Source organism: Nilaparvata lugens, chromosome 3, assembly GCF_014356525.2.
Source record: "Nilaparvata lugens isolate BPH chromosome 3, ASM1435652v1, whole genome shotgun sequence".
NCBI lineage: Eukaryota > Metazoa > Arthropoda > Insecta > Hemiptera > Delphacidae > Nilaparvata > Nilaparvata lugens.
Window position 1 is genome coordinate 25,290,517 of NC_052506.1, and position 27,994 is coordinate 25,318,510.

General features: G+C 34.6%; 1 protein-coding gene across 2 annotated transcripts in view; it reads right to left on the minus strand.

Moving 5' to 3' along the window:
- Positions 1-27,994, minus strand: part of LOC111049519 (insulin-like growth factor-binding protein complex acid labile subunit) — a 301,718-nt gene that overhangs the window by 195,122 nt on the left and 78,602 nt on the right. For both annotated transcript variants that reach the window (XM_039423387.1, XM_039423388.1), the window contains exon 3: positions 3,855-3,915. In XM_039423387.1, the coding sequence (XP_039279321.1) occupies positions 3,855-3,868 (14 nt within the window). In that variant the 5' untranslated portion in view covers positions 3,869-3,915. The remainder of the gene's footprint in view (positions 1-3,854; positions 3,916-27,994) is intronic.

Below are 27,994 nucleotides of genomic sequence, written 5' to 3' on the forward strand. Positions count from 1 at the left end.
CGAAATAACAATATTCGTCCATTAGTACATTTTCGCGAGACTAAAACTAACGCAAAAATAATAATTCCATTATTCAACTTTTGAGCGCCGCACTGCAAGTGGTAACTTGCAGCAGGCTATTATCAAGAGACAGAAATAAAAGTGAGCTGTTGTGGTGAAAAAATAAATCAGCCGACTAAAAGAAATGACCTAGAAAAGCGCTGGGAAATGGGGAGGAAAAAGTGTAAGTGAAAATGGCTAAGCGGGAAGTTCAAAAGGTGGAATGAAAGAGGATAAAGTAGTGGGTTGGTCGTTTGGGGGGGGGGAGCGAAATTCATCTAGCGACTGGACAAAGCTCTTCTTTCCCCCCTCACCTGTAGGCGGTAGGGTGGGAGAAAAGGGATGAAAGAGTCTAGTCCGGGATCTAGAGAAGCCCTTCTGAAAGGGCCGGTGGCTTCAAAAAATAATCCGGTATCGCCCTTTCTCAGGGCCGCTTTTGGATTGACGCCCTAACCTAACCCTTTTCACTGACCGTCCGGAAATATATTAGGCTGTTAATAGCGTCGGTCACGTGTTGGTGAGCCTTAATTGCGTTAATTCTGAACATTCATGGCTCCTGGTCTCACAGTTGTCGCCGTGCTGCACTGGGATCTTTAATCTTTTACGAGGCTAATCCGAAAAGTTCTTTCTACATCTATTCCCGTTTCAGATGTTCTCTATGTTGAGAATTGGGATATTATCTGGTATTGTGTGATTGAAATTCTCCAAATGAAGAATACCATTCAGAGTAGACAAATTATTTTTTTCTTGAGGCTATAAAGTATTAACTTATCATTAATATATTTGTCAAGTGATGATCAAATTAATTTTTCAAAAATAGGCATGTTTCAACTCACAAAATATTATTTTTATCAAATCAATTAATCTTTTAAAGATGATCTTTTACATTTGTACATTTACATAAATTGAACCGACTCTGCCTATCAGTTCTCAGTTCTACATCATTCTCTATAACATGTCCTACAATCAGTAAAACAATTTTTATCTAATTCAATTTCTAGTCTTTGTTGATTCATATAATGAGTACATCATCAAAATGATAGGGAAAAAAATAGTTTCAACCAGGATCTATGTATGTCTTTGGAATGATCGTTCACAAATTATTTATTCCCAGATCAATCAAAATATGAAATAAATTATTTCACAAGAAATTATCCAATCTTGCTCTAGAGCTTGATTATTTTTATGAGTTATCAGGATGAAAATTATTGTAACATTTGTTTGGTGGATTAATCTAATTATATGGTAACTCTTGGAAAACCCCCTTTTCATTCAGCATTGTACTGCGATAGCAGGCCTACTTTAAAAATTGCTTTAATAATTTATTTACCACTGGAAGCTTCACCAGTTGAAAATGTGAGCACCTCTACAATAAATATTATTATTCTTTACAAGTTTTTTCTCCGGTAACAACATAAAATTGTCGGCCAACTCTCCAAAGAATAATTTCTCAATGTAAACGGGATGAAGACGTCTGCAGATCAATTGGCCGAATCACATCAGACTAGTTCTGTGATGCGTTCAAATTGCCCAATTATTCAATAGAAAACGCATCTCATTTAGATTAGCTACACAACCCGCATCAATGGCCTTATTGTAAGAATATATAGGATTTGTTTAGTGTGTCAACTGTTGGGAGGTGATTCTCCTTGAGCCAGTTGCACAAACCAGAGTTTTATTTTTTAAAGTATGATTTTTGATCAGAGATCAGAGTTTAATCGGAGAGCAGTAAAGCTATTGTAGCCAATCAAGAACCATTGATGCAACTGATGCAGCTTGTACTGTAACTGATGCAACTTGTAAAAGTACCACCGTCTTCGTCACAAACGTTTTTCGATCACCTTTGAATGATATTCATAAAAATTGAAAAACACTTGAAAAATGAAAATACGACACTTTTTCACGAGTTTTCTAGTGATGATGGAAGATTGATAATGGTGTGAAAACCAAAACAAGTCTCTCAATAAAGTACTTGATTATAACAGCTTGAATTTGTTTTATCCAATATTTTTTGCCCCTTGTGGCGAACTTCCATGGGCCTTTTCACTTCGATATAATATCGCATATCAACAATGATTTATTATGAGTATTCTAATTTTTATAATTCAAATTATCTATATAGATGTTTTTCTATTACTGTACATTATTTATCTATATATTTTTTCTTGTATCTCTTTTTCTATGTTATTTTTCTGCATTTTTCTAATATTGTTTATTATTTATATATAGAAAGAAAGGAAAGAACTTTATTTACATGATAATATTATAGCAGTATTGATATTAAATGTATATAATACGTAGTGGATAAAACAATAAATAAATTATAAGTATCTCTTGATGATATCAATAAGTGTTTAAAGTTCATTTTAGCTTGGCATTTTCTGCCATCAGCCGAAGTTGAGAGAGAAAAAAAGCAATAACCAGTGTATACTTTCGGTGATCAATACAAAAGAAAATGAACAATAAATTATAATATCTTGAACAGCCTACACAATTAATTAATTAATCAAGGAACAATACAACAAACAATGTGGCAAGGCTTGCGTTATAATATTATCGAAAACATGAAATCAAAATAATACCTAATACAATTTCCTATATTCATCTATTGGATTTTTATACTATTCTTCTAAGTACGTTATTACTACATTCTCCCATAGACGAATAATGACATATTTTCTCTATGCTACTACTACCCGAACTCTCAAACTATTTTCAACTAACTCAACGACATGTTAAGCCTCAATGAGCCCACATGAGATATACGAAACAAACAAAACACATTCATGACAATAAAACTCTAATTTCCCACAAAAGTAACAAAGAATCACGCGTGATTTCATTGACTAGAACACTTTAACACACCTCCTTCCCATTCCAGTGCACAATCCACCTACACTGCAACTCCATAAATTCGATTTCAAAGCGTGCACACTCCAACGATTTTGTATTGAATTTGATGGCGTAAGTTTTTGAACGAAAGAGTACTTAATATTACAAGCTGTATCGAGCATTTTTAAAGCTTTCAGGCCGCAGGTTTGTTTGCTCTCTGTTCTCTTCCTCTCATCACACTTACTCTCTCTCTCTCTCACTGACACTTCCATAACTCTCTCTAACTCTTCCACACCTTACTCTCTGTTTCACATTTTTCTGTCTCCTTCTCTCCCTCATCCCTAAACCAGTCAGCTGTTAACTGTTTTATCCGTCATCTTTCTATTCATCTCCTCAGTTTTGTTTGCAGCGCGGTTCGGCAGTGTTGCAAAAACAAAAGACTCATCGCTTATCATGCGGCACGTTGCTCCACTGTGCTCCTCTTTTCAATATGCGCGTCATTATTATTATGGTGATGGGCCTTAGCCAAACTTGATAACATATTTTGCCAGTCCGATGAACTCTCTGATAAGGGGGCGTTTTGTTAGGAGGATTGACAGAATGATATTTCTCTTTTCAGTGGGAGTATTGATTTGTTAACAATTTTTTAATTTATTGGCTTGTTTTAACACGTTGTTTTGTCAAATGAGCTCTGATTGTGGAAGAAATACTGTATTGAAATGTACGAGTATTCTGAGTTTTTTTAAAGAAATATGAGAAAGGATTATGAAGTTGCCAGAACTCTTTGGATGGAGTATTGACTTCCTTTATTATAAATGATGCTCATCTACAATAATATATTAATGTCATTTTATATATCAATGTCTGTCAGTCACTTAGGCTATTGATAATTGTTTTGTTAGATCTACAATGAAGTTATTGATAATTGATTAGAATTGATTGATTCATCCATTTATTTTCAAGTGGGAAAAATAAATACTCACTCGGTTGGATCCATTACGATGTGAATGAAGTGTGGAGCATCTATCCGAGATGATCATTCACCTGCAATTTAAAACAAAGGATTAATATTATTAGACAAAAAGATTATGAATAAAACAGTATCCTGTAATGTAAAAATTTAGAACCTATCAATATAACATGAAGTGATAGAGAATGTTAATAGCTGAATATCATAGTGGAAGTTCGAGTACTTATAATAATACTATCAATTACTCACTTTTCAATCTCCCTTGAATCAATATGATACAATTATACAATATTAATGAATCTGATAACGTTGAATATAAAGCCCAGAGAGATTGTTTATCGACAGAATAGTCTATGAAATTATAATGAAAGGCTTGATTATAAATTATTTTCATACTAGGAAATAATTGAGATAAGAAATGATTCAACGTTGAAACATTTTTACCAGCTTAATTATTTCAACGTTTCAACTCCTCCAATGAAATTGGTTTCTTCTTTTCCTTCTTTCATTCATTCTTTCAATCTCATTTATTTTTTCTCCTTCCCCAACTCTTCTCACACACCGTAGCTCCTAAGAGAATTAGATCTCAGCGATGATAACTCAGTGGATTAGATAATCAGTGATGATAACGTAAGAGTTTTTCATGGTCATTTGAATTCCATTAACTGGATTGACGTTTACTCTATAATAGATATTAAGGATAGATATAGAAAATTTTTTGAATTATTCATGGGGGCTGTAAATGGTGCGTTCCAATTAAAAAATGTACGTTCCCACAAAGTCAAGCCAAATAACGAGTGGTATAATGACAATCTTAAAAAATTAAAAGTTAAATGTGATGGGCTGTATCATTTATATAAAACTTACAGAACACCAGAAATTCTCACCACATATAAAGAGGCTAGAAAATCATACAGGATAGAAACTAAAAAGACAAGAATTGAATATCATAATAAAATCATAAGTAGATCCACCAATAAGAATAAAACAGTGTGGAGAATTGTTAATGGTCTCACCGGCAGTGCTAATAATGCGGCCAGATCCCAGACTCCTGTTGATGTCACTTCTGATGAATTCAATGACTTTTTTGTGGATTCTGTTTCTCTGATAAGCAGAGATATACCTGTCAGTATTAATGATTCAACTTTCTATTTTAGCAAATTGCAACAGCCTAGTGTACATTTTTCATTTAAGCCTGTAACTGTAGAGAAAGTATTTGACACTATTTTAAAATTGAGTAATAGTAAGTGTCTGGATATTTATGGTTTGAATGCTTTAATCTTGAAAATAGCAGCTGTTAATATATGTGAAGTGTTGGCATACTTGTTCAATGAATGTGTTGTTGCTACTGGCACTTATCCAGAGGAGCTAAAAATGTTAAAGTTTTACCTCTTCATAAGAAGGGATCAAGGAAAGAGAAAGGTAATTTCAGACCGATTGCTATTGTTCCTGTATTTTCAAAGGTATTTGAGACTCTAATGTATGAACAAATGTCAATCTATTTTGAGTCCAACAACATTTTCTCTGAAAAACAATTTGGTTTCCGGTCTGGAAGAAGTACTAATGATCCCATACTTAATGTGGTTAGTGGTGTAATTAGCAACCTAGAGAGTGGTGATTCTGTTGGTCTAAGGTCATACGATTTTTCCAAAGCCTTTGATACTGTGCAGCACAAGATTTTAGGTGACAAACTAAATTTTTATGGTTTTACTCGAAGTGCAGTTCAACTTGTATTGTCCTATTTAAGTAGCAGGAATCAATTTGTTTACAAAGATGGCGTCCTGTCCAATGGTAGACTAGTTGATTACGGCGTGCCTCAAGGCTCTATCTTAGGACCCATTCTATTTAATATTTATATAAATGATTTGCCAATAAATATGGATAGCAATAGTAAAGATGGGTACCTATTTGCAGATGATTTTGGCTTAAAAATAAATTGCCCCTCTAAGCATGATCTTGAAAGTGAGAGGAATCAAAGTTATTTGGTTCTAAAAGATTGGTGTGCAGCAAATAATCTTTCTCTCAATGATAGTAAAACCGCTGACATTAACTTTGCATTCAGAAAGGTTAAGGGTGAGACTCCATTGAAGTTTTTAGGTGTTTTTATTGACCCTTGTCTGTCGTGGGATGCACACATTGACTATTTATCACGTAGGATGGCTAAAGGATTGTATATGTTACGGAGACTATGTGTAACTGTGGATGTGTCTGTACTAGTGAATATTTACTATGCACACATCCAGAGTCTCCTTTCTTACGGAATAATGCTTTGGGCAAACAGTGTAAACGCCAAATCAATTTTTGTTCTTCAAAAGAAAGCAATAAGAATAATATGCAAGCTACCATATAATGCACATTGTAGACCTTATTTCATTCACTTAGGTATCCTGACGTTGCCGTCGTTATATGTCTTAAAAATATTATGTTATGTACGAGGCAATTTGAATAAGTATGATTCTAATAGCTTCCATAGTTTAAATACAAGAAATAGACACAAACTTAGAATTCCATTGTACAGTCACACTAAATCACAAAGAAACTGGCACTTCACATCTATCAAATTATATAACTCCACACCTGACCACTTGAAGGAACTCACATGCACACAATTTAAAAAAGTATTGAAAGCAGTGTTAATTGATGAATGTTTGTACACCGTACATGACTATTTTAGAATAGATTGGAATCGTTTTATGTGATTCATGTGTTATTTTATTGTTCTGATACTGACTGATCTTAGTGTTTTTGTGTTTGTTTTGACTTACTTTAGTGTTAAAAAATTGACGAAGTCCATGTATTCATGTGAATATTTTATGACCAATAAAATTCTATTCTATTCTATTCTATTCTCATCCAGTAGAATTGGTTTCTTCTTTTCCTCCCTTACTTTATTTTCATACTTCCCTTCTATACTCCCATTTTTCTCTCCTCTCCTTCTCCAACTCTTTTCACTCTCTTACTGAATTCACTCTCTTCAACCCTATTTTGAGATGATCACTGCAATATTGTACTGATCCTCTTGTGGACTTGGATAAGCTGGTAAGTTATGTGTCGTAGTGAAATATTCAGTAAGTTGTCAGCATTCTTTATGTATTTTTCCTCTTCTCTTCCTCCATAACTCTACTTACTCTCTTCAACTCTCTTTTAAAATAACTGCAGCTATAATAGGAGATTTCCTCTTGTGAACTTGAAGAGTAAAGTAAACTGGACTGAAACCAAGCTGGTAACTGATGTATCCTAATAGATATTCAGTGAACTAGAGTGAGTTGTCAGCATTCCTTATGAATGTCATCAATACTCCCCATGTATTTAATACTGAAGGTATGAAGAGAATCACACCAAGATAGAAACCAAGTTTCAACAGATAGGCACTACAAGCCGACATCAGAAGGCACTGAGCAAGTCATCGTTATCCATTTCTTACGAGTCAACTCCACCGAGGATGTCTGAGTGTAGTGGTAAGGTTAGGTTAGGGAATAGGGGCTGCGATTTGCGGCTTTCGTAACGAATGTCATCATTGGATAGGAGAGAGACGGAGGAAAAGGATGTGTGGGTGGAAAATACACCGGGGTGTCCTTTGAGATTGGGGTACGGACCGCTTCCGTCCATTAGTCGCAATGTCGCTTTGGTGATGGAGGGGGGAAGAAATACCTTTGGTGTCGGTTGGTGTGGGAGGGTGCCCTCTTAAGGGTGGAAAGGTAGAGTGACCGGAATAGTGGGGAAAGCCAGGACCAGGGAAAATACCTGAAGATCCCAGTGTGGCTGCACCAGATCTAAATCACTGAAGCCAAGTCACGTGACCATGAAGCAAGGTGCTAAGAGCAGCGGATCAACGGAAAACCAAACCGGAAACAAATATCGTTGCTTCCGGTCAATATTATCCTCTTCACTCATTTACTTCTTCTCATCTCCTTCTCCTCATCTTACTACTTCTCTTTCTTCTCATCTTCTCCTCTTCCTCCTCCCACCCTCATACTCACCTCTTCCTTATCTTTCTTCACCACCTCCTCCTCCTCAGTCTTCTTATTATTCTTATTCACTCTCTCTTCTCCCCATTTGTTTCTCCTCCTCTTCTTCTTCCACTCCTCCTCATCCACTCCCCTTCCTCCTACAATTCGTTTCCTCTTCTGATTGTAAGTTGATGCGGAGGATATTATCTTGTATTATTTTCAGAGACTCGACAATTATTTGTTGAAACCAATTTACATAATTACAAAACAATATTATATTATCCATGGTATAAAATCGAATCCAATCTTGATTGCATTCAATCCTCCCCATACTTGTAAAATTCGTTGAATATTTTGCTATACTGTCATGTAATGTAAATTAGTGTATCAGTCACAAAATATTGTTGCTTATTGTTGCTTAGTACTAAAGTACTATAGAACACATGACTAGTACTCAAAACTCGAATCTAATCTGATCTCTTTCCCTCCTCCTCTTCATCCCATTCCTCGTCTTCACCTCCTCCACTCCTTCTTTCCTACTCTTCTTTATATTTTCCTTCTCCTTCTCTTCCTCCTTCTCCTCCTCCTCCATCTTTTCTTCTCCATCCCTCTCCTCTTGTAATAAACAGAACTTTAGATGAGCAGAAAACCAAACTGGAAACAAATAGTCTTCCTTCCACCTCCTCATTTTCCTCCTCTTCTTCCTCCTCTTCATCCTTTGATTCTCTCCTCATCATCACTTCCTCTCCTTACCACCTCTTCATCATCATTTTCTCACGCACATCTCCCCCTCCCTTCATCTTGTCCTCCTCTCATTTATCATCTCACAATTCTCTTCACGATCGAACACCTCAGCTAATTTAATCAGCTTCGGCTCAATGATTGGTGCGAGTCGAGTCAGCGACGCTTATGATTGGTTGGAATTTGCCGCCTGAATGCCTACTGGTATTTTCGGAAATGGACTAGATCATATGGACAGTTGAATTAGGTGCAATAGGTTGGAATATTGAGGATTAATTGATGATGATCTATTCACCTGAAAATATTGGATACAATTTTATGATTATTGACCGGTGGTGGTGTAGTTGGTGGTTATAATTGGGTGATCATCGACCAATTTGAGCATGATAATGTTTAAGTTTGATTATTATGATAATCATCTTAATGTATTATTATTATTATTATTGAATGAAAAAGACTAAGAAATTGTCAAAAACCACTGATTTATTGATACTTAAAGAGACCAATTTATTCTAAGTATCAATAAATCTGTGGTTTTTGACAATTTCTCAGTCTTTTTCATTCAATATGAATAATTACCACAATATCAACTTCTCAACTACACAAAAAGTATTATTATTATTCAAGTATGATACTTAATTGTGATGATTTTATGAATAGCACTTTCATAGTACTGTACAACAGATCTGTTCAAAAGCCAATCAGAGCTACGATAATATTATTGTATTAGCTTGTTGTGACTTGGATATTGCATTTTGATGTGGGTTAGATATTATCATGATTATGTTACCGAATCAAGTTATTCAATCCTACTGCAATTAATTCTCCAAAATCAAACGCTCCAACAATTATACAGGAATATACTACAGAATAATATTGAAGAATTGGCAGTTCACAATAATTTGATTGGGGAAATCATCTGCCTGATCAAATAAAAACTGAAAAAAGCAGTATTGTTTGACTCGTAGATATTGAACAGTTGATGATTGATAGATTAGTAAAGATTATTCTAGTATGTTATTTCTCTTCTATGATGATCATCATATCATCGGATATAATAATATGAGATGATTTTTTTCCAGATGAATAATTACAATTTCCGTAATCCAAGAAAGAATTTCTCTGAGGAGAAATCGTAACAGTAGAATTCTACTGTTTTCCCACGCAGAGAAAACTTTTTTAACGATCCACTCTATCATTCCCCAACTAAATAACAACTCATAATTGTTGAACCACTGAACTGTGACTGACAAAATGAGTTTAAAATTAAAATTGATCACCAGGCAAGCTGACCCTGAACTGCATATTCAACGACCTTTTTTGAATAGAGCTTGTCACAGGCAGATCACAGCTGATTCAATTATTGGTACGGCCCGGTGGAAAATGTTGTGGGCCACTAAAACAAAAAGTTTCAGCTTTTCCTGCCGTTGGTTTAATTTTTCATCCACTCTGACCTCGCTCCATTCAATTTTCTTTCCATTTCCATCAGAATCCACTGTCAGGTTTGTTTTTAAATTTCACTCAAATCTACCAGTATTCTCTCTGTAAGTCACATGCCTTTTGCCTCTCTGACTTTTACTCTTTCTCACCCTCTTCAATTAAATTTATTTTTTCCCAATCCTATTAACTTTATCAATACTATCTCTCACTCATTCATCGAATCGTTCACCTTTGTATTTCACTGTCAATAATATTACGAAAAAATTTCCGTTCTCAATTTTGTTGATATGTAGGCCTATACTTCATTCAAATTTATCAACATCCTTTCACTTGCTCAATCATATTTTCGTTCTGTTCTTTTTATAGTCAACATTTGCAATAAATTCTTCTCACCCAATCGATTGATTCTCCTCTCTCATTTGATTTTATCATTGTTCTCTCTTTCATCCGTTTCTCTAACTCATTAACAATATTCTTCCGTCCAATTCCTTCCACTTTTCACATTCAGCTCAACTTCATCAATAATCTCTTTCAATTCCCTTTATTCCTCTCTTCAGCACTAAACTTCATCAATTTTTTGCTTTTATCCAATTACATCTTTCTCAGTCTCAGTTAATCCCTATAACTACTACGCTCTCTCCACCAACTAGTCTTTCTCGCTCTTTCTACCATACTCTCACTCAGACACTCTTCTCTCTCACTATCTCAGTTCTCAGTTCCACTACGCTCTCTCCAATAACTACACTTTCTCGTGTTTTTTCTCGCTCTACTCTATATCTCTCTCTATTTCTCTTATACCTTTCCAATCTCTCTCTCTCTCTCTCAATCACTCTTTCTCTTTCTCTCACACACATTCTTTCTCTTCTCCTCTCTCTCACTCACACACTATCCATCTCTTCCTTTCTGTCACTGAGCATTATCAATTTTTCGCTTTCATCCAATTACATCATTCTCAGTTGCATTTAATCCCTCCAACTACTACGCTCCCTTCAATAACTACACATGACGGTGTTTTTTCTCTCTTTCAAACTGTATCTCCTTCACCCTTTATCAACCTCTCTCCCTCTCTCTTACCCTTTTCTACTACTTCTCACTCACTCTATCTCTCACCCTCTCCTTACCATTCCACTCTCACTTTTTTTCCCTCACTCCCTCAATCTCTCTCCTTACCATCTCACTTTCACGTTTTCTCTCTCTGTCACTCCTTCTGTTTTCCTATCTTTCCTTTCCTATTTCTTTTTCTCTTTCTTCCTATATATTCCTCTCACACGAAGAAAAACAGAGATGCCGTTTGTGATATTGGTGGGATAAAGTTCTGGTCCAATATTTACGGAGCGGACGATATCCCGGCGAAAGCCCAGCACACAGCCTTCATGAATTTCGTCCATGTGCAACAACAGCAAGCTTTCATTTCCAAGTTGGTTTTTGCGCAGTTCGTGGCATCAGTTTTTAATTGAGTGCTTTTGGACTCAATCCTAAAATCCAGCAGAGTGCGTGATCCCAGCCAACGTTTCAGTTAACCAACCATGCTCTGTTTGTTAGGGGACTATCAGCCGATTCAATTTTCCTGTTCTTCTGCGTCTTTCGTAAATGGAGGTGTTGTGATTCAGTATTAACTATATTCCTCACAAAATTGTTATTGATGCAAGTTATAATACTAGAGAATTAACAGAGATGGAAGTTTTCTCTATTCTTTGCCTCCTCCAACTTTTCTATTAGCCTATTGTGAAAATCTATTCAAATTTTCGTTAATTGATAGACTCTCCACAATCTTTCGAAATGGAACCTGAATTTGAGAGAGAAATATAACAAGGAATATCCTTAGCTCTTCTCTCCTGTTCAGTTATCTCATGTGAAAATAATAAATGAATAATAAAAAAGAATCATTTAAATATTATATTATGAGGAGACATATTTTTGAACTCCTCTAGACTAGATCTTTATTTGTACATGAATGTATTCTAGATTAGTGTATTAAACTATATTTATCCGAATTTTATGATCATTTATCGAAATGTTGATTCTCCTTACAAATGAATTGATTTCCACAACTTTTTTATAGTCTTATAGTACTGTGATGTAGCTCCATATCAGTTGTTATATATCTAAGATAGTTATAAGAGGCTAGTAAATGTATAGTTTTATATATATTTTGTAGTTTTTTATCGATGATGTATGGGACTGGGGGCTTATCTGTTGATATCTATGACTGCAAAATACATTACAGCTCTGTATATTTGTTTTGTTGATTCATATTATTTTATAGGTGTATAGTACTGTGGATTAATTGTTAGATATGATCGTAGAGTACTGGACATTTAGTACTAAATCCATAGACGTATAGGGTGTACATTCTTTTCAACGTATACGAGAAAATAGCAGTAAAAACTTTGAACCCCTCGTTTTCATGCAGATGATCCTCGTCGAAAAATCATGTAGTGTACTATAGTGGGATTCACGTTATAAAGTCAGCAAGTGATCAACATTGGTTATCTATCCTTCTCTGTCATAAGACACTAAGACACAGCAGACAGTCATATCCTTTTCTAGCTCTAAACCAATGTCAAATTGTTTGTAGACTATTTACTGATTTAATGAACTAGAAAAATATTTGATTCCGATCATGAAAATATACATGCAATATACGCATTCCATATTGTTTGAATAATAATGAAGAATCAGTGACAAACATTCACATCTGACGTGTTTCGTACTTGAGAAATAGAGAAATTTCACCTGCGTCGTACTTTAAGGAACTCCCTAGCACATTCAGTGATAATTATAATACATTTATAAACGGGTAGCAAATGTCTCATCCGACTGAAAGTGAAAGTGGAAAAGATTTCAACGAAAGATCTACTCTGCTGGAAGCAAAGAGCCTCATTATATTTGGATCATTAACAGTGACACAATCCAGGCGTGAATCGTCACAGGCTGCCACGTAATTCATTGCACCTTTATTTGCCACCCTCACTTTCATTCGCTGAAGCAGCACAATAAATGACGGACTGAAAGCTTTCAGTAAAAAGCTGTACAGTTGCAGTTATCACCATCTAATGATAAGTACTTTTGCATATATGAATATAGAACCAAATTGTGAATCTATGTCCTTCTAGTGATTGTGAAGCGAATATTCATGTTATAGAACATTTGCGTTCAAGAATGTTAACTGAAAATATGTTTGAAAAATTGCTACCGAAAATAGCTAACAACAGATGACGTTTAATAACTTCCTAGAACGTTTCAATACCTCAAAGCTTGGAAGTTTCAGGTTCATTGTAAAAGTGTTCAAGAAATCATGCACATTTTCTACTGTTCCGTAAGGTTTGATTTAGAGAATGCATGATGAAACAGTATTATGCTTTTCTGTGTGACATTTAATGTCTGATCTGAAGTGTCGGAGTATAGTTGGTAGTATATAAATGGAAGGAACAGAATCATCGTGAAATAATAGAATTGACACAACACGTAAATACCGAGAACTAACTCCGAAATCGTATCACGAAAATTAAATGACCACAATAAATCTTATTGATGACTACTCCTTTGAATTGGAACTACTGTTATTGAATGGAACAGACCCCCATTGATAGAAGAGCTCACTCAATGTAGTATTCAACTCTTTAGTGGGTTGATAAGGAATGACTGGTGGGAATATTCAGCTAGTTACTGAATTTTTTCTAATTTTCTTAAAATTCAGTAAATACATCTACTTCTACAATAAATCTATAAAATCGAAATGGTAGTTCATGAGTGGGAATGTGATAATAATAATATTGTGAATGAATCAAACAGTGATAAATAATAGAGTGACATTCTTCACTCAAAAGTTTTCAGTTCCTAAGATGGAGTTCTTTCTGTTCAGTCTAGACTTTGATTCCATTTGATTGTAATCAAATTGCATTATTCCGGTACAAGTACAGCGCATGCGCACATCAACAAATTACCCAACAATTCGTCACGTGACGCGCACTCTTGCGAGAGATTACTTCAATTAAACGAAACTGCTGTAACAATGTGCAAACTTGAGCTATTACAACACAGCACTACTGCTTCAACTTGTACCATACAGTAACTATATCTCACCTTAAGTACATATATAGTTCTTCCATGCTTGTACTCACATAACTATATATGTCACTTTAGCTACATATATAGTTCTTCTATGTTTGTCCTTACAACTTCATCATTTCGCGCACCCTGGTGGCGGGTTGATGAGATAATCAATTATTCCATTCACTCAGCCGACTGCGATGCATGTAAGCGTGCTTTGATGGCAATGAATGTGACAAAATGTAATCTATGTGGCCGTGCCATTGTTATTTCGCACTTGTACCACTCAGATGGTGTTTGATCAGCAGCAAGGAAAGGTTGCATTCATTCTCGACAGCACTGTACCCATAAACTGTGCTTGTTAACAAGAATATCACTTCTTGCAATTTTGGCAAAATATCTGTGGATCTTGATAGAATATTTTTTGAAAATGCTGGTTGAACATGTACAAACGTTGATAATCTATGTGTAAATGTTGGTTGAATAAGTTTTAATGTTGGTAAACTATTTGATAATATTGGCTGAACATTGATTTAATGTTGGAAAACTATTTGACGATATTTGCTCAACATGTTTTAATGTAGTTTATGGAATATTTTTATATGCTGGTTGTGGAAAATTAGATCGAATAATAATGCACGAATTTAAAAAGCTCTATCATAAACGAGTGATATGAATCAAATCAACATTCCTTTTTTTAAAAGGAAATGTCAAAATATTAAAATGCGCATATCGTAATCATTAACTGTAAATATCGTATCTGAATATTTCTGGGTGCAATATTTGTTATGGATAACTCTATATTCTATTTCAATTAAAAGTGTATATTTAGAATGTGAACATTAACTAAGACCTTTTGAATAATAGAAAAGTGCTCGGTGGTAACGATCTAATTGAAAAGACTTGATATTTTCTCAAATATTTGATACCAGTTTTGGTTCATATACCATTATCAATTTCTAGTAAAAGTGAGAAGTTTAGCTATGAGCACCTTAGTATAAAGTGTGAGTGAAGCCCTACGATTGGCCTTCAACTATAATAATTGATACTTGAGCTATACTCTCATTGGCCGAGCCTAGACGACGCCCAAGTATTCCAAAAATGGTAATGAGTGTCGTTAATATTGTATATACTTAAAATATTTTAACTTGTATACTCTTTGCTTCTTGGAGACATTAAAGAAACTTGGTAGCATAATACAGTATCATTGTTTCCGACATTGTTGCATTACAAGTATTACATGAAGAAACTACTATTATATGAGAAATTACTATTTGAAATGGGAAAACTCCTTAACACGAAACGTCAAACTTTTAGATGAAGAAATGAAATATGTTCTAGAAAAGTTAGAAATTGCTTTATGAAAAACGAAACTTTATCAACCAATATATCTTTGTTAATGTTCTCTTGCATGTCAACACTCTAAGTAGCCTTAAATCGTTGTGCACTTGTGAGATTGGACAATTTTCTAAAAGAAAAAACACCTTGTCAAATAAAGAAGTAAGTACTAAGCAGCAATTCACTTGAACGCCTTGTTGTATGAGAGAGAGTGAGAAATTACTATAATATGATATATTATTATAGTTCTAGTACTTTAGTTTATATCTATAGTATAGTATTCAAGATGGATACAAGAAATCTCCATCGAACACTCAAGTAGTTGAAGTAGTATGGAACGAATCTTAACACTGAACTACTGAGTTGACCAGCACCTTCAACAATAAATAATCCACCACCCCTCTCACCAACCACTACCCTCCCCTCACATAGACACACACATTAATCATCCCCTCCATGCCCGCCACCATTGAACACCCTATTCAGTGGATCCATCCATCTCTGTCCGCAGAACTGACCACCTCAATCCCCCCAGAGTGGTAGAACTACATTCCTGCATCACACCTACTGGGTGCACTGGGATACTGGAGGCACTGGGATGCTGGGTGTTGAATGTTGAATGAGACAGCCTCTCTCGCTTTCATACTTGTCGGGTTGGAGAGGTCAATGTTTACAAGGTCAACTAAGTGAGAGCGTATCTACCAGGAGAGAACGATTACCTGCATGTGAATAATGTATTTTCTGTGAGAAACGGTGTGTGGATGGACTGAGTCAAACTCGGACGGCGACAAAGTTTGGCAATGTCAATACTGGAAGCAGCGTCTGTGTAGAGTCGAAGTTTGGCAACCTTTATACAGAGAGCGTAGATCTTTGATACCGTGATACCGACAACTTCTCAAGACTAGTTTTTAACTACAGTATACACGTCAGCGACTGAAGATTTGTGTAAGGAAGAGCTTCATGGAAGTGTCACGTCTGGACTCCTATTTTTACATGGTACAGAGGCACAATTCCTCTCCCGTCAGTTACTCTCCAACTTCTCTACCGTATCTTCCTGCGTTCACTATGTTTATCATTGTATCAATGATGAAACGCGTACATCACGGCTTCAGTTACATTCTTACATTATGTTTGATTGAATATAATTTTCCCAATGAATAGTTTCCTCGAGAGAATGGATATCACTTTAGTAATTCAGAGTTATTACTCCGTATCGAAGCTTTAAGAACGCTACCATTAATGCGTTTTTGACACACCAGCGGAATGCAACCACAGAATACACATAATTAGATATGAAATATGAGTAGATGAGAAACGCAAAGAAACATATCGGTGGTATTATAGAGAGCAATCATTCACTTCTCTCTTATCTTGGTGTATTGCTATGTAAGAATGTATTCAAGAGGAGTCTTTGCAAACCTGAGTAACTTTTACATAATTTATAATGATATTTTTGCCTCTTATAACATTATTGAACTTTTTAATATAGTACTTCACTTACTTACTCTTCAATCATCAATTGGCACGTTATCAGGTTTTTATCCATTGTTTCTCTCTCACAGACGCTTACCAATACTTCATAAACAATTTATTTTCCTCCACCTACTCCATAAGTGATAACTTTACACCCTGGAACATAATACTAAAGTGTCACTTTTTCGCTCTCGGGACGAAAAAACGGAGAAACTCCCTAAGGCGTAAAGTAACTCAATTTAAATAACATGGGAAACATTTTTTTCATTTGAATTATAGGAAATAATACTGTATTGCAATAGATTAGATATAAGTCACTGTTGTGAGTCGGAACATACAAGAGCCTAAACCGTCAATGGAAGAAGAAGAAGAAGAAGAGAACTGTTCAAATTAGTTGAGTTAAGTTGAAAATAATTAAATAATATTTATTATTGAATATAGTTCAATACAGTTTGGTAGAGTTCAATGCAGCTCAATATTTCCAGATAAACTTCAACAGTGTTGTTGAATGACTCAGAATCGGAACCGTTTTGAGCTTAAGACTGGTACTTTACTGAAAGTTGTGTATTTATGAATGACTGAATAATTGAAGTTTAATCTCAATATTAGTTTATCAATTCGTAGTCAGTGGAGTATTGAATTAATTCACATAGTTATAGTATTACACGTATAGTGGCATTATTATAATAGTATTTATAATGGCATTATAGTACATTTAAAGGGTACTATAATTCCATTATATGAATACCAGAAAGTGGACCTGAATTTATAAATTTAAAAAAATATGGAACTACCAAGAGTTGTAAACTAATCGAATTATTATAATATGATAATTTAGTTCTAGTACTTAGTTTATATCTATAGTATAGTATTCAAGATGGATACAATAAATCTGCATCGACCACTCAAGTAGTTGAAGTAGTATGGAACGAATCTTAACACTGAACTACTGAGTTGACCAGCACCTTCAACAATAAATAATCCACCACCCCTCTCACCAACCACTACCCTCCCCTCACATAGCCACACACATTAATCATCCCCTCCATGCCCGCCACCATTGAACACCCTATTCAGTGGATCCATCCATCTCTGTCCGCAGAACTGACCACCTCAATCCCCCCAGAGTGGTAGAACTACATTCCTGCATCACACCTACTGGGTGCACTGGGATACTGGAGGTACTGGGATGCTGGGTGTTGAATGTTGAATGAGACAGCCTCTCTCGCTTTCATACTTGTCGGGTTGGAGAGGTCAATGTTTACAAGGTCAACTAAGTGAGGGCGTATCTACCAGGAGAGAACGATTACCTGCATGTGAATAATGTATTTTCTGTGAGAAACGGTGTGTGGATGGACTGAGTCAAACTCGGACGGCGACAAAGTTGGCAATGTCAATACTGGAAGCAGCGTCTGTGTAGAGTCGAAGTTTGGCAACCTTTATACAGAGAGCGTAGATCTTTGATACCGTGATACCGACAACTTCTCAAGACTAGTTTTTAACTACAGTATACACGTCAGCGACTGAAGATTTGTGTAAGGAAAAGCTTCATGAATGTGTCACGTCTGGACTCCTATTTTTACATGGTACAGAGGCACAATTCCTCTCCCGTCAGTTACTCTCCAACTTCTCTACCGTATCTTCCTTCGTTCACTATGTTTATCATTGTATCAATGATGAAACACGTACATCACGGCTTCAGTTACATTCTTACATTATGTTTGATTGAATATAATTTTCCCAATGAATAGCAATTGTTCAGTTGAAAAATTGGACAAAATTGGTTGAAAATTGTGCTTCCGAGCACTCTCGAGCTTCCTCGAGAGAATGGATATCGCTTTAGTAATTCAGAGTTATTACTCCCTATCGAAGGATTAAGAACGCTACCATTAATGCGTTTTTCACACACCAGCTGAATGCAACCACAGAATACGCATAATTAGATATGAAATATGAGTAGATGAGAAACGCAAAGGAACATATCGGTGGTATTATAGAGAGTAATCATTCACTTCTCTCTTATCTTGGTGTATTGCTATGTAAGAATGTATTCAAGGGGAGTCTTTGCAAACCTGAGTAACTTTTACATAATTTATAATTATATTTTTGCCTCTTATAACATTATTGTACTTTTCAATATAGTACTTTACTTACTTACTCTTCAATCATCAATTGGCACGTTATCAGGTTTTTATCCATTGTTTCTCTCTCACAGACGCTTACCAATACTTCATAAACAATTTATTTTCCTCCACCTACTCCATAAAGTGATAACTTTACACCCTGGAACATAATACTAAAGTGTCACTTTTTCGCTCTCGGGACGAAAAAACGGAGAAACTCCCTAAGGCGTAAAGTAACTCAATTTAAATAACATGGGAAGCATCTCTATTTTGAAAACTTACATTGGAAACAGGTTAGAAGGTCTAAGCTCAGATGAGGAAACATAATAGAGGTGTCTGTCAACTGAATTCAATACCTCAACCAGAAATTTGATCAACTCATGAAATATATGTTTGTATAATATTACATACTTAATATTAATAGATGATAAAAATGTATACATATTTATAAATATATTATACTATTCAAAATATCAGCAAACAAACATTTTTCATCTTCAATATTCAAATCTGAAACGTGCGAACTGGAATCAGACATTTTTGATTGTCGGCCAGCTGATATTATTGTTACAAATATTGTCTATAGATAGCACAACCGGTAGTGCCGATTTTTAGCTTTTAGATTTCAGGTTATGTTGTATTGTTGTGAAATAAAACATTGTCACCAATAAGCAATAACGTGAGTTATTATTAAAATTATTTGTTTTGCAGTTCCTGTAAATGTAGGTGGAGGGAAAATGTTGTGTACATCACGAGTGAAAAATGTTTTTTCTCCCTCAGGAAAATTTTTGCCCTCGGCTTCGCCTCGGGCTTCAAACATTCCACTCAGGGAGAAAAATCAGTACTTCACTCTAGATGTACAAATAACTATTTCCATGTATCATATCTTGTTGAATTGTAAAAAAACCTCTTCAACAGTGGCCTAAGAGAAAGATTTGAACTTTCCATGCATAACTTTTCACGATATCACTTAGTCCTATCCCTCCCAAATATATAAGAGATTGACGTCATGTATTAAAGATATTTCTAGTACCAACAAAACTCGTTGATCATTTCAGATCTAAAATAACGTTTATTACATTGATAAAGTAATAACACACAGCTTTGAATACAGATACGAAGTTCCAATCATCCTAGTTCATATTAGATAGTCCAAGTCGTTCATCTCTGTGCCTGTTTGATGCATAAATATAGGCTTAGTACTATGTATAATCAAGATTCCATAGGCCCACTCACCTACACATTGCTCAACCATCATTATCCTCGACACTCTCTCGACCCGTCGTTGAAAAAAATCCCATTTCCTGGCGCAAATAGCTTATTTAAAGGTGCTGTGATTTATGGAGAAGCTGCTGTATTTGTATAACAACAATGTAGCGAGTCAGCTGACGAAGACCGATGGACGGCAGTTGAAGAGAGAGATTGCTGATAAAGAGGTGTGTCATGTCACCATGCAACTAAATGGCCTGTTGTCACCATGCAAGTTGGTGTCGGTTGTCACCATGCAAGTTGTTGCCGGTCAAGCAGCTTGACGTTTATTGACGAGCCTGACCCAGCCCAACATGAACAGAAGTTGTCAGTTACCAAACTCTGCACTACTTCTCTTTACTTCTTCTCTCCAGAATCGCTCATCTGACCTTACTCCTCTTTAATTTTCCTCAGATTCACTTTTCCAAGAATGGTCAACTGAAAATTTGAACTCTACCGTTCCATGTGAAATTGATGACACATTCATAACACATGTAAAGCGGTTTTTTCACACATCTCACATACGTATAGTGAATCTTGCACTGAATCACCAGTTTCGAGGTTATAAATTTTGTAACTGCGTGCGTGGACGCTAAGTGTACACCAGACTGATTGGTTCACTACAAGATTCAATACAATTGTCGGAATCGCAGGAGGCCTAAACACTCGCTCACCCTTGATTCTTCTTATGACAGATTGTATGGTGATGAAATTTTTATAAGTAGTGTAGCGGTCGCTAAACACTGAATACTGAAGTCTTAAAACTATTACCTGTGATGAAACAACACACAAAATCATACAGGTCGAGCAAAAATCCCGATGTAGATAATTTACGGGACTGCGTCTCTAATAAGTTCCGAAGATTAAGATAGGGTACAAGGACCAGATATCGTTCGGAATATATTTCGAGAACAGAGTCTTGTCGGGTTTTAAGCTCTATTGTAGGAAATTATATGATCTCTGGCTGCATCTGTTGTACAGTTGATGTATTCGCTCCTAAGTCGAGGTTGGTAACAGATAAAAGCTGATATATGAGCAGGTAAGGACAGAGAATAGATAATCCCGATCTGACCCCACTCACTACATCCACTGAGACCTGTTCCAATATCCAGCTTACTTCAATTATTTCAATGATCGTATTCGATCGGTTCTTGATAATATAGAGCGTATCAGACACAATAATTGACAGGCTTAAGAAATAATCGAACTCAGGAGACGAATTAATAAAATTGAAATATATTATAATAAAATATATGATCTCACAGTGCAGATTCAGAATTTGATTGACAGATTGAAAGTGATTTAACATTAACAAAAATGATTAGCAATTTTCTTGTACTTGCATGACACCATGCATGATTCAACAGAATTTTACAATTGATAAAATTTAACAGTTTGTGAAAAATGGTGAAAATAAAATTATAAAATATTTTAAAAATGCTCGGGGTCGTTTTCTGGCAGCGGAGGATAGTTAATCAACTACAAATTCTTATAAATTCTATATTGAATAAATTCTAGGCTCTTAATAACTAATAAGCGCTTGTCGGCGTGGCCAATAATTTAACGAAGAAAAATTTATATTTTCTGCACTGTAATACTTTTCGAAGCGTAGATTGGGGCCCCTTTAAATTTTACAGCTCACGTGAAACTCCTTGGCGGTCGTGGTCTTCTTCTTTAGATCAAATTCGTTTGATCGGCGGCGGGTCCAGGCTTCGGTCTCAGCACGTGTGGAATTTTAATTTAATATTTTCCTTCACCAAATTAATTCAGGGATAATTTAACTTTAAACTTTTGATTTATCGATTGATGAAAATAGATTTACAAATAACAATTAGAATAGCCTAAAGTACTGGCTCACAAATAAAACATATAAAATCGAACAAAAATTTTACAAATAGGTCTGGTAACTTTAACGAGGTCTTAACGGTGAGGATTTCAAAAGGAAAGTGAAGTCTTTTTCTAAGCTTCTTGGCTAGAGCCTTTTCTCTGAGAATCTCGGTGTAATAAATTTGCATGAGAATTTGCCATTGGTAGAATGATTATGACGTAGGCATGACGTCAGTGGCAAGCAGTAAAATATAATTCCTTTAATCACAATAATACTTTGATTTGTATAATTCTTTAAACTACTTAATTCTCTAGATGGAGTTCCTGGATGTACAATGTACATGTGCTAGCATATATGATAAGGCAGGTTTGTTGTCTGATAACAGATTAACATATGTTGTTTTCAAACGATCACCTTTTTGGTGCTATTTCTATGCAATATGATTGGCTTAGACTTGCCAAAGAGATTCGTTCACCATGTGGTTCAGTTGAAACAATAATAATTAATTTAATATTCTTATACAATTCTTATTATGTTTGAGACTGTTATAATTAATTTCTGCTGCTCTTATCAATAATATGATGTTCAGGCTATGACTAGTTAGTTACAATAATACTTGACATTATAATATATTTCTTAAGTTATAAATAGTCACGGATAAGTACAAATTTTGTATTAATTTCATTATTAATTGTTTCTTGATCACGTTTTATCATTTTGTTTTAGATTTTAATTCTTAATTCTATTTTATAAGCCAAACATCGTTTAGAGGTTATTTTGAGGTTAGGTTTTCGAGATTTAAAAATAAACATAGATAGTTTACTTGACTAAAATTATAACCAAATTAAAATCTTATCACTTATAAATAAATTATTATTATTGCAAGTAATATAATTTCTTAGATAAGAAGATGAGCTCAAGTAGAACACCGAAGGTTAATAATAGAAATGTAAACATAGCGGGAGTACTTACGCGTTCCCAAAACCAAAATTCAAAAACGCCAAAACCAAAAACCCCAGTTCTTCAAACTACTTTAGCCGAAAAAGTTGCTCAATTACAAAGTAGCCACACTAATTTAAAAAACCAATTAGAAGTAACTCTAAAAACGACTGAGGAAGAAAGGTTAGGGATGGTAGAAGAAATTAAATCTTTGGAACTGATTATAAAATTACAAGATGAAGACCATAAAAAAGAAATACTAAATCTAAAAAATCAATGTAGTCTAATGTCGGAGGAAATAAAGAAACTAAAATCTAAATTTGATAATACTAAATGTATGATAGAACCTCCGTCCAAATGCAAAAAAATAGAATCTAACCTAAATGATGGGAAATGCTCTGAAAATGGTCGAAATAAAACATACAGTGAGGTTTTGAAGACAGCAACCAAAAATATAGCTGAGGGAAATAAAGATAGGAAGGGAGAGTTCTGCTACTGACGTCCAGTCATGGATGTGATTGCAGTGATCTCCTTGATAAAAGATTGAAAAATAAATTTGATGTCCAATGTTTTTTCAAGCCAAGTGCATCAATTAATGCAGTTGTAGAGTCAGCTAGGGAACAAACTAAAGACTTTGATGAAAATGACTATCTAATTGTACTGGGTGGCTCAAATAATATAATGAACCTAACTTGAATCATCTTCCTCAAGTAACAGAAAAAATCAAGGAAATTGTGCCACTCAGCAAAAAAACAAACTTAATAATAAGTACTATTCCTAATAGGTTTGATAGGCCAGAATTAAATGAAGCAATCAATTCGACAAACAAATCAATCCATAATACAATCAACAGCCTAAAAAATAAGAATTCTAAACAACTGGGGATTTGTTTTCTAAATGAAAGGCTGAAAAGACATAACTTCACTAATCATGGGTTGCATCTAAATCGATCTGGCAAAGTAATCTTTTGTAATAGATTGGCAGAGCTGATTGAAAGCCGTTTGCAATCCTCTGGTTTAAAAACAGTCAAAAAAACAAATAACGATTTTTTAGTAAATTGGCTCAAAACAGGGAAAGGGAAATAGCTACAAATGCTAGAGATAGAGTAGCACAAGATGGTAAGGTTTTTAGTATTTATCATCAAAATATTCAGTATCTTCGCAACAAAATTGACAGATTAGAAGTATTTCTTAAACAGGAGGATCCTGACATTGTTATTTTCACAGAGCATGGCTTAAAAATAAAGGAAATAAATCAAGTTAGGATTCCAGGCTATTCACTGAGATCAGAATTTTGTAGAATAGCTCATAGAAGTGGTGGTGTATGTATATTCACTAGCAATGCTAAACATACCCAAACTTATGAACTGGATTTTGTTAAGAGATTTTCTGTTGAGATGGATTTAGAGGTGACGGGACTAAGGTTAAAAATTGATGATCGATTTGAGGTAGCAGTGTTAGGTATCTATAGGTCACCAAATGGAGACTGGCAAAAATTTTGTGAGCTGCTCCATACACTTTTGGAAATTACAACCGCTCGTTTCACAAATGTTATAGTAGTAGGAGATTTCAATACCGATTTTGCCAGGCAGGATAAAATGACAGAGGATATTAGAGATATTATTAATATGAATAATTTAGAAATTAAGGTCCACGAATATACAAGAGTAACTCGAACTTCACAGACAATTATTGATAATATCCTCACAAATATAGAAGGTTGTAATGTCAGGTTAGGTAGCTCAGATCTATCAGATCATAACTATCAAATTTTAGATGTTAAGTTGCAGGGCCAGAATCCAAGCAGAAAAAAAACTTTTGTGAAAGAAATTCAGCAATATGAGCTAGGAAATATAAATTGTTTGAAGCAGGAACTGCTTCAAGAAAATTGGAGTAGTGTTTATAACAGTTGTAACCTAAATTACAAATATAAGCAATTCATTGATACTCTAAGATTTCACATTAGTGTATGCTGTCCAATAAAAAAAGTCAAAGTAAAAAGTAAATTAAACAAAGTAGATGAATGGATAACTGAAGATATTCTTACTCAAAGAAATATTGTTAGGGAAGCTTATGAGGAATTTAAATTAGTGAGGGATGTTCCGAGTGAAGTCAAATACAAATGTCTAAAGAAAAACTATGCAAAAGAAGTGAGGAAAGCTAAGTGTAAGAAAACAGCTGAAATATTAACAACTAGTACCAATTTTAACTCTGCTGTTTGGGAGGTAATTAATAGAAATAGGAGAGCAGCTCAAAAAGATACAGTTACTAATGTCCCTAGGATAATCGATGAACATGGAAATTATATGGATGATAGTATAGACATTTGTAACTTTTTCAATAAGTATTATCAACAGGTTGCATATAATCTCCAAAAGTCACTGAACACTAATACTTATAATACAACTACATTAAATGCTGAGCCAATTGAAAAGGTATTTAAATTTCATCCATTATCAAGAGATGAGTTGTCAAGAATAATAAAAAATTTGAATAACAAAAAAACAGTAGGATTGGATGGGGTCTCAAGCAAAATTTTAAAAGAATGTGAAAATGAATTACTGGACCCTTTATTGCATCTCCTTAATACTTCACTAGAGCAGGGTATTTTCCCTGATGATCTGAAACAAGGAAAAATTTTGCCAATTTTCAAGAGCGGTGATTCTGAAAGAGTTGAAAATTATAGACCCATTAGTATTCTAAATGTAATAAGTAAAATTTTTGAAAGAGTAGTTTTAAATAGGCTATTGATGCACCTGGAAGAAATTAATTTCATATGTGATGAACAGCATGGGTTCCAGAAAGGGAAATCTACTAAGACTGCAATAGTATCCCTTGTTGAAAGACTAATAGATATAATAGATTCAGGTGAGAAGGCAGCCGCAATATTTCTTGATTTATCCAAAGCTTTTGATTGTGTGAACCATAGAATATTATTGGAAATACTAAAAACTGTAGGTGTGAATGGTATAGAACTAAAATGGTTTGAATCATATCTCATAGGTAGAAACCAGTGTGTTGAGCTTACCAAGGTGGATGGGAATGAAATAGTAAAAATTAAATCTCAAAAACTGGAGGTCCAGGCTGGAGTACCTCAAGGCTCAATTCTGGGTCCCTTACTGTTTCTGTTGTATGTGAACCAATTACCAAAAGAGTTAAAAGATCACAGAGCTCTGTTGTTTGCTGATGACACATCGCTTATCTTTAACAATTATTTATTAGATAGTCTAGAAATAAATGCTTTTACTGGAGTACAGTCAATTGTCCAATTCTTGAAGCAAAGGCAATTAACAATAAATAGTAAGAAATGTCAATTCCTACAATTCAAAAGTAAATATAATTCAGTAGAGGATAGAGAAATAAATGTGTTTGTAGAGGAAAATGAATTAGACCAAGAAGAGAAAGTAGCATTCTTGGGAATTTTATTGGACAGGAAATTAACATGGCATCCTTACATTGAGAGGATATGTAATAAGATATCATCTGGGGTATTTGTCCTGCGGCAGCTTGCTAGGCTGAATGATAAAAAACTACTGTTAACTGCTTACCATGGACTTATACTATCTCATATTAGGTATGCTATTTTAGTATGGGGTAATTCATCTCAACAAAATATGGACAGGGTGTTTAAGATTCAAAAGAAGGCACTTAGATGTATAGAAAAAGTGAATAGGTTAGACTCTTGTAGGCCTTTATTTAAAAAGCTTGGTCTATTAACTGTGCCATCTTTGTATGTATATGAAGTTGTAATGCATGTGAAAACGAGTGGTGTGATCCAGAATTCAGATGTTCATGAGTATAATACGCGAAACAGAGCAGATTATCATATAATGGGTCACAATAGTAGGTTATTTGAACAAAAACCAGATTATATTGGTAGGAAATTTTATAACAAGCTACCTCAAATCTTGAAAAGTAATGATGATTTGAAGATTTTCAAAAAACAAATTAAAAAATATTTAGTTGATAGAGCTTTTTATAGTGTACAAGAATTCCTTTCAAACCTAAACTAGGTTGAACTAAACTACTTAGTGTTAGAATTATTATGTAATAACATGACTTGTCTTATACTTCATGACTGGAGTCTTTAGGACGTAATCTTAAAAAAAAAAAAAAAAAAAAAAAAAATTAGATAATTTGCTCTATTGAGATATACTCCTACTTTCAATTATTTTAAATTTTGGAACGTAAGATGAAATATGTTCTGTAATACACATGAATTGTGAAATTTGAATCTAAATCTGAATCTTTTCCACCTCTTGGTGTCTTCCTCTTGCCAAATTCTCTTCGCATTTTTTGAAGTTTTACTCCTTGCATTTCTATCCTCATTTATCGTCACTTTCTTTTCTCTCTTCTCTTTCCCTTTTCATGGTCCTATCCTTCCCGATCTTTTCCTGAGTTTTGTCTTCTATTCTCTCTTTCCCTACTCTCCTGACACTTTTTCAACCCTTCCCCTACCCTTTCTCCAGTTCTCCCATCTTCATATCATTTTTAGAAATATACAAATTTTGAATTTGGTAATTATACATGTCTTTTCCTATTATTCTGATACCTTTTCTCTTTCCTCTCAATTTTCTATATTCAATTCTAGTTTTTGAAATGAACATATTCGATGTTACGATCTAATATTATATACATACAATTTGAAACAAGATAAAGAAGTAAACATAGCACGTTATTTTTCTCCACTGTAGATGTACATGATCGTGCCGTATATAATCAAAACCTCCGTTCTATCCTTTCTATCTTATTTTTCAAAATATACAAATTTCAAATTCGGCAGTCATGCATGTTGAAACAAGGTAGAGAAGAAATCACAGCACGAAATTTCTCTTCAGTAGAGATGAACATATTTTTCCACATATAATATAAACCAGAGTTCACCATGCAATTATGAAAAAAGATACCATCTCATCAAGCAACTCTTGAGCACTCCAGCACATGCTGAAAGCCGTCTCGTTTGGATAAAACCTGGAGAGGAAAAAAGGGCATTTCAGCTTAGATTTCAGACAAAATTGTGC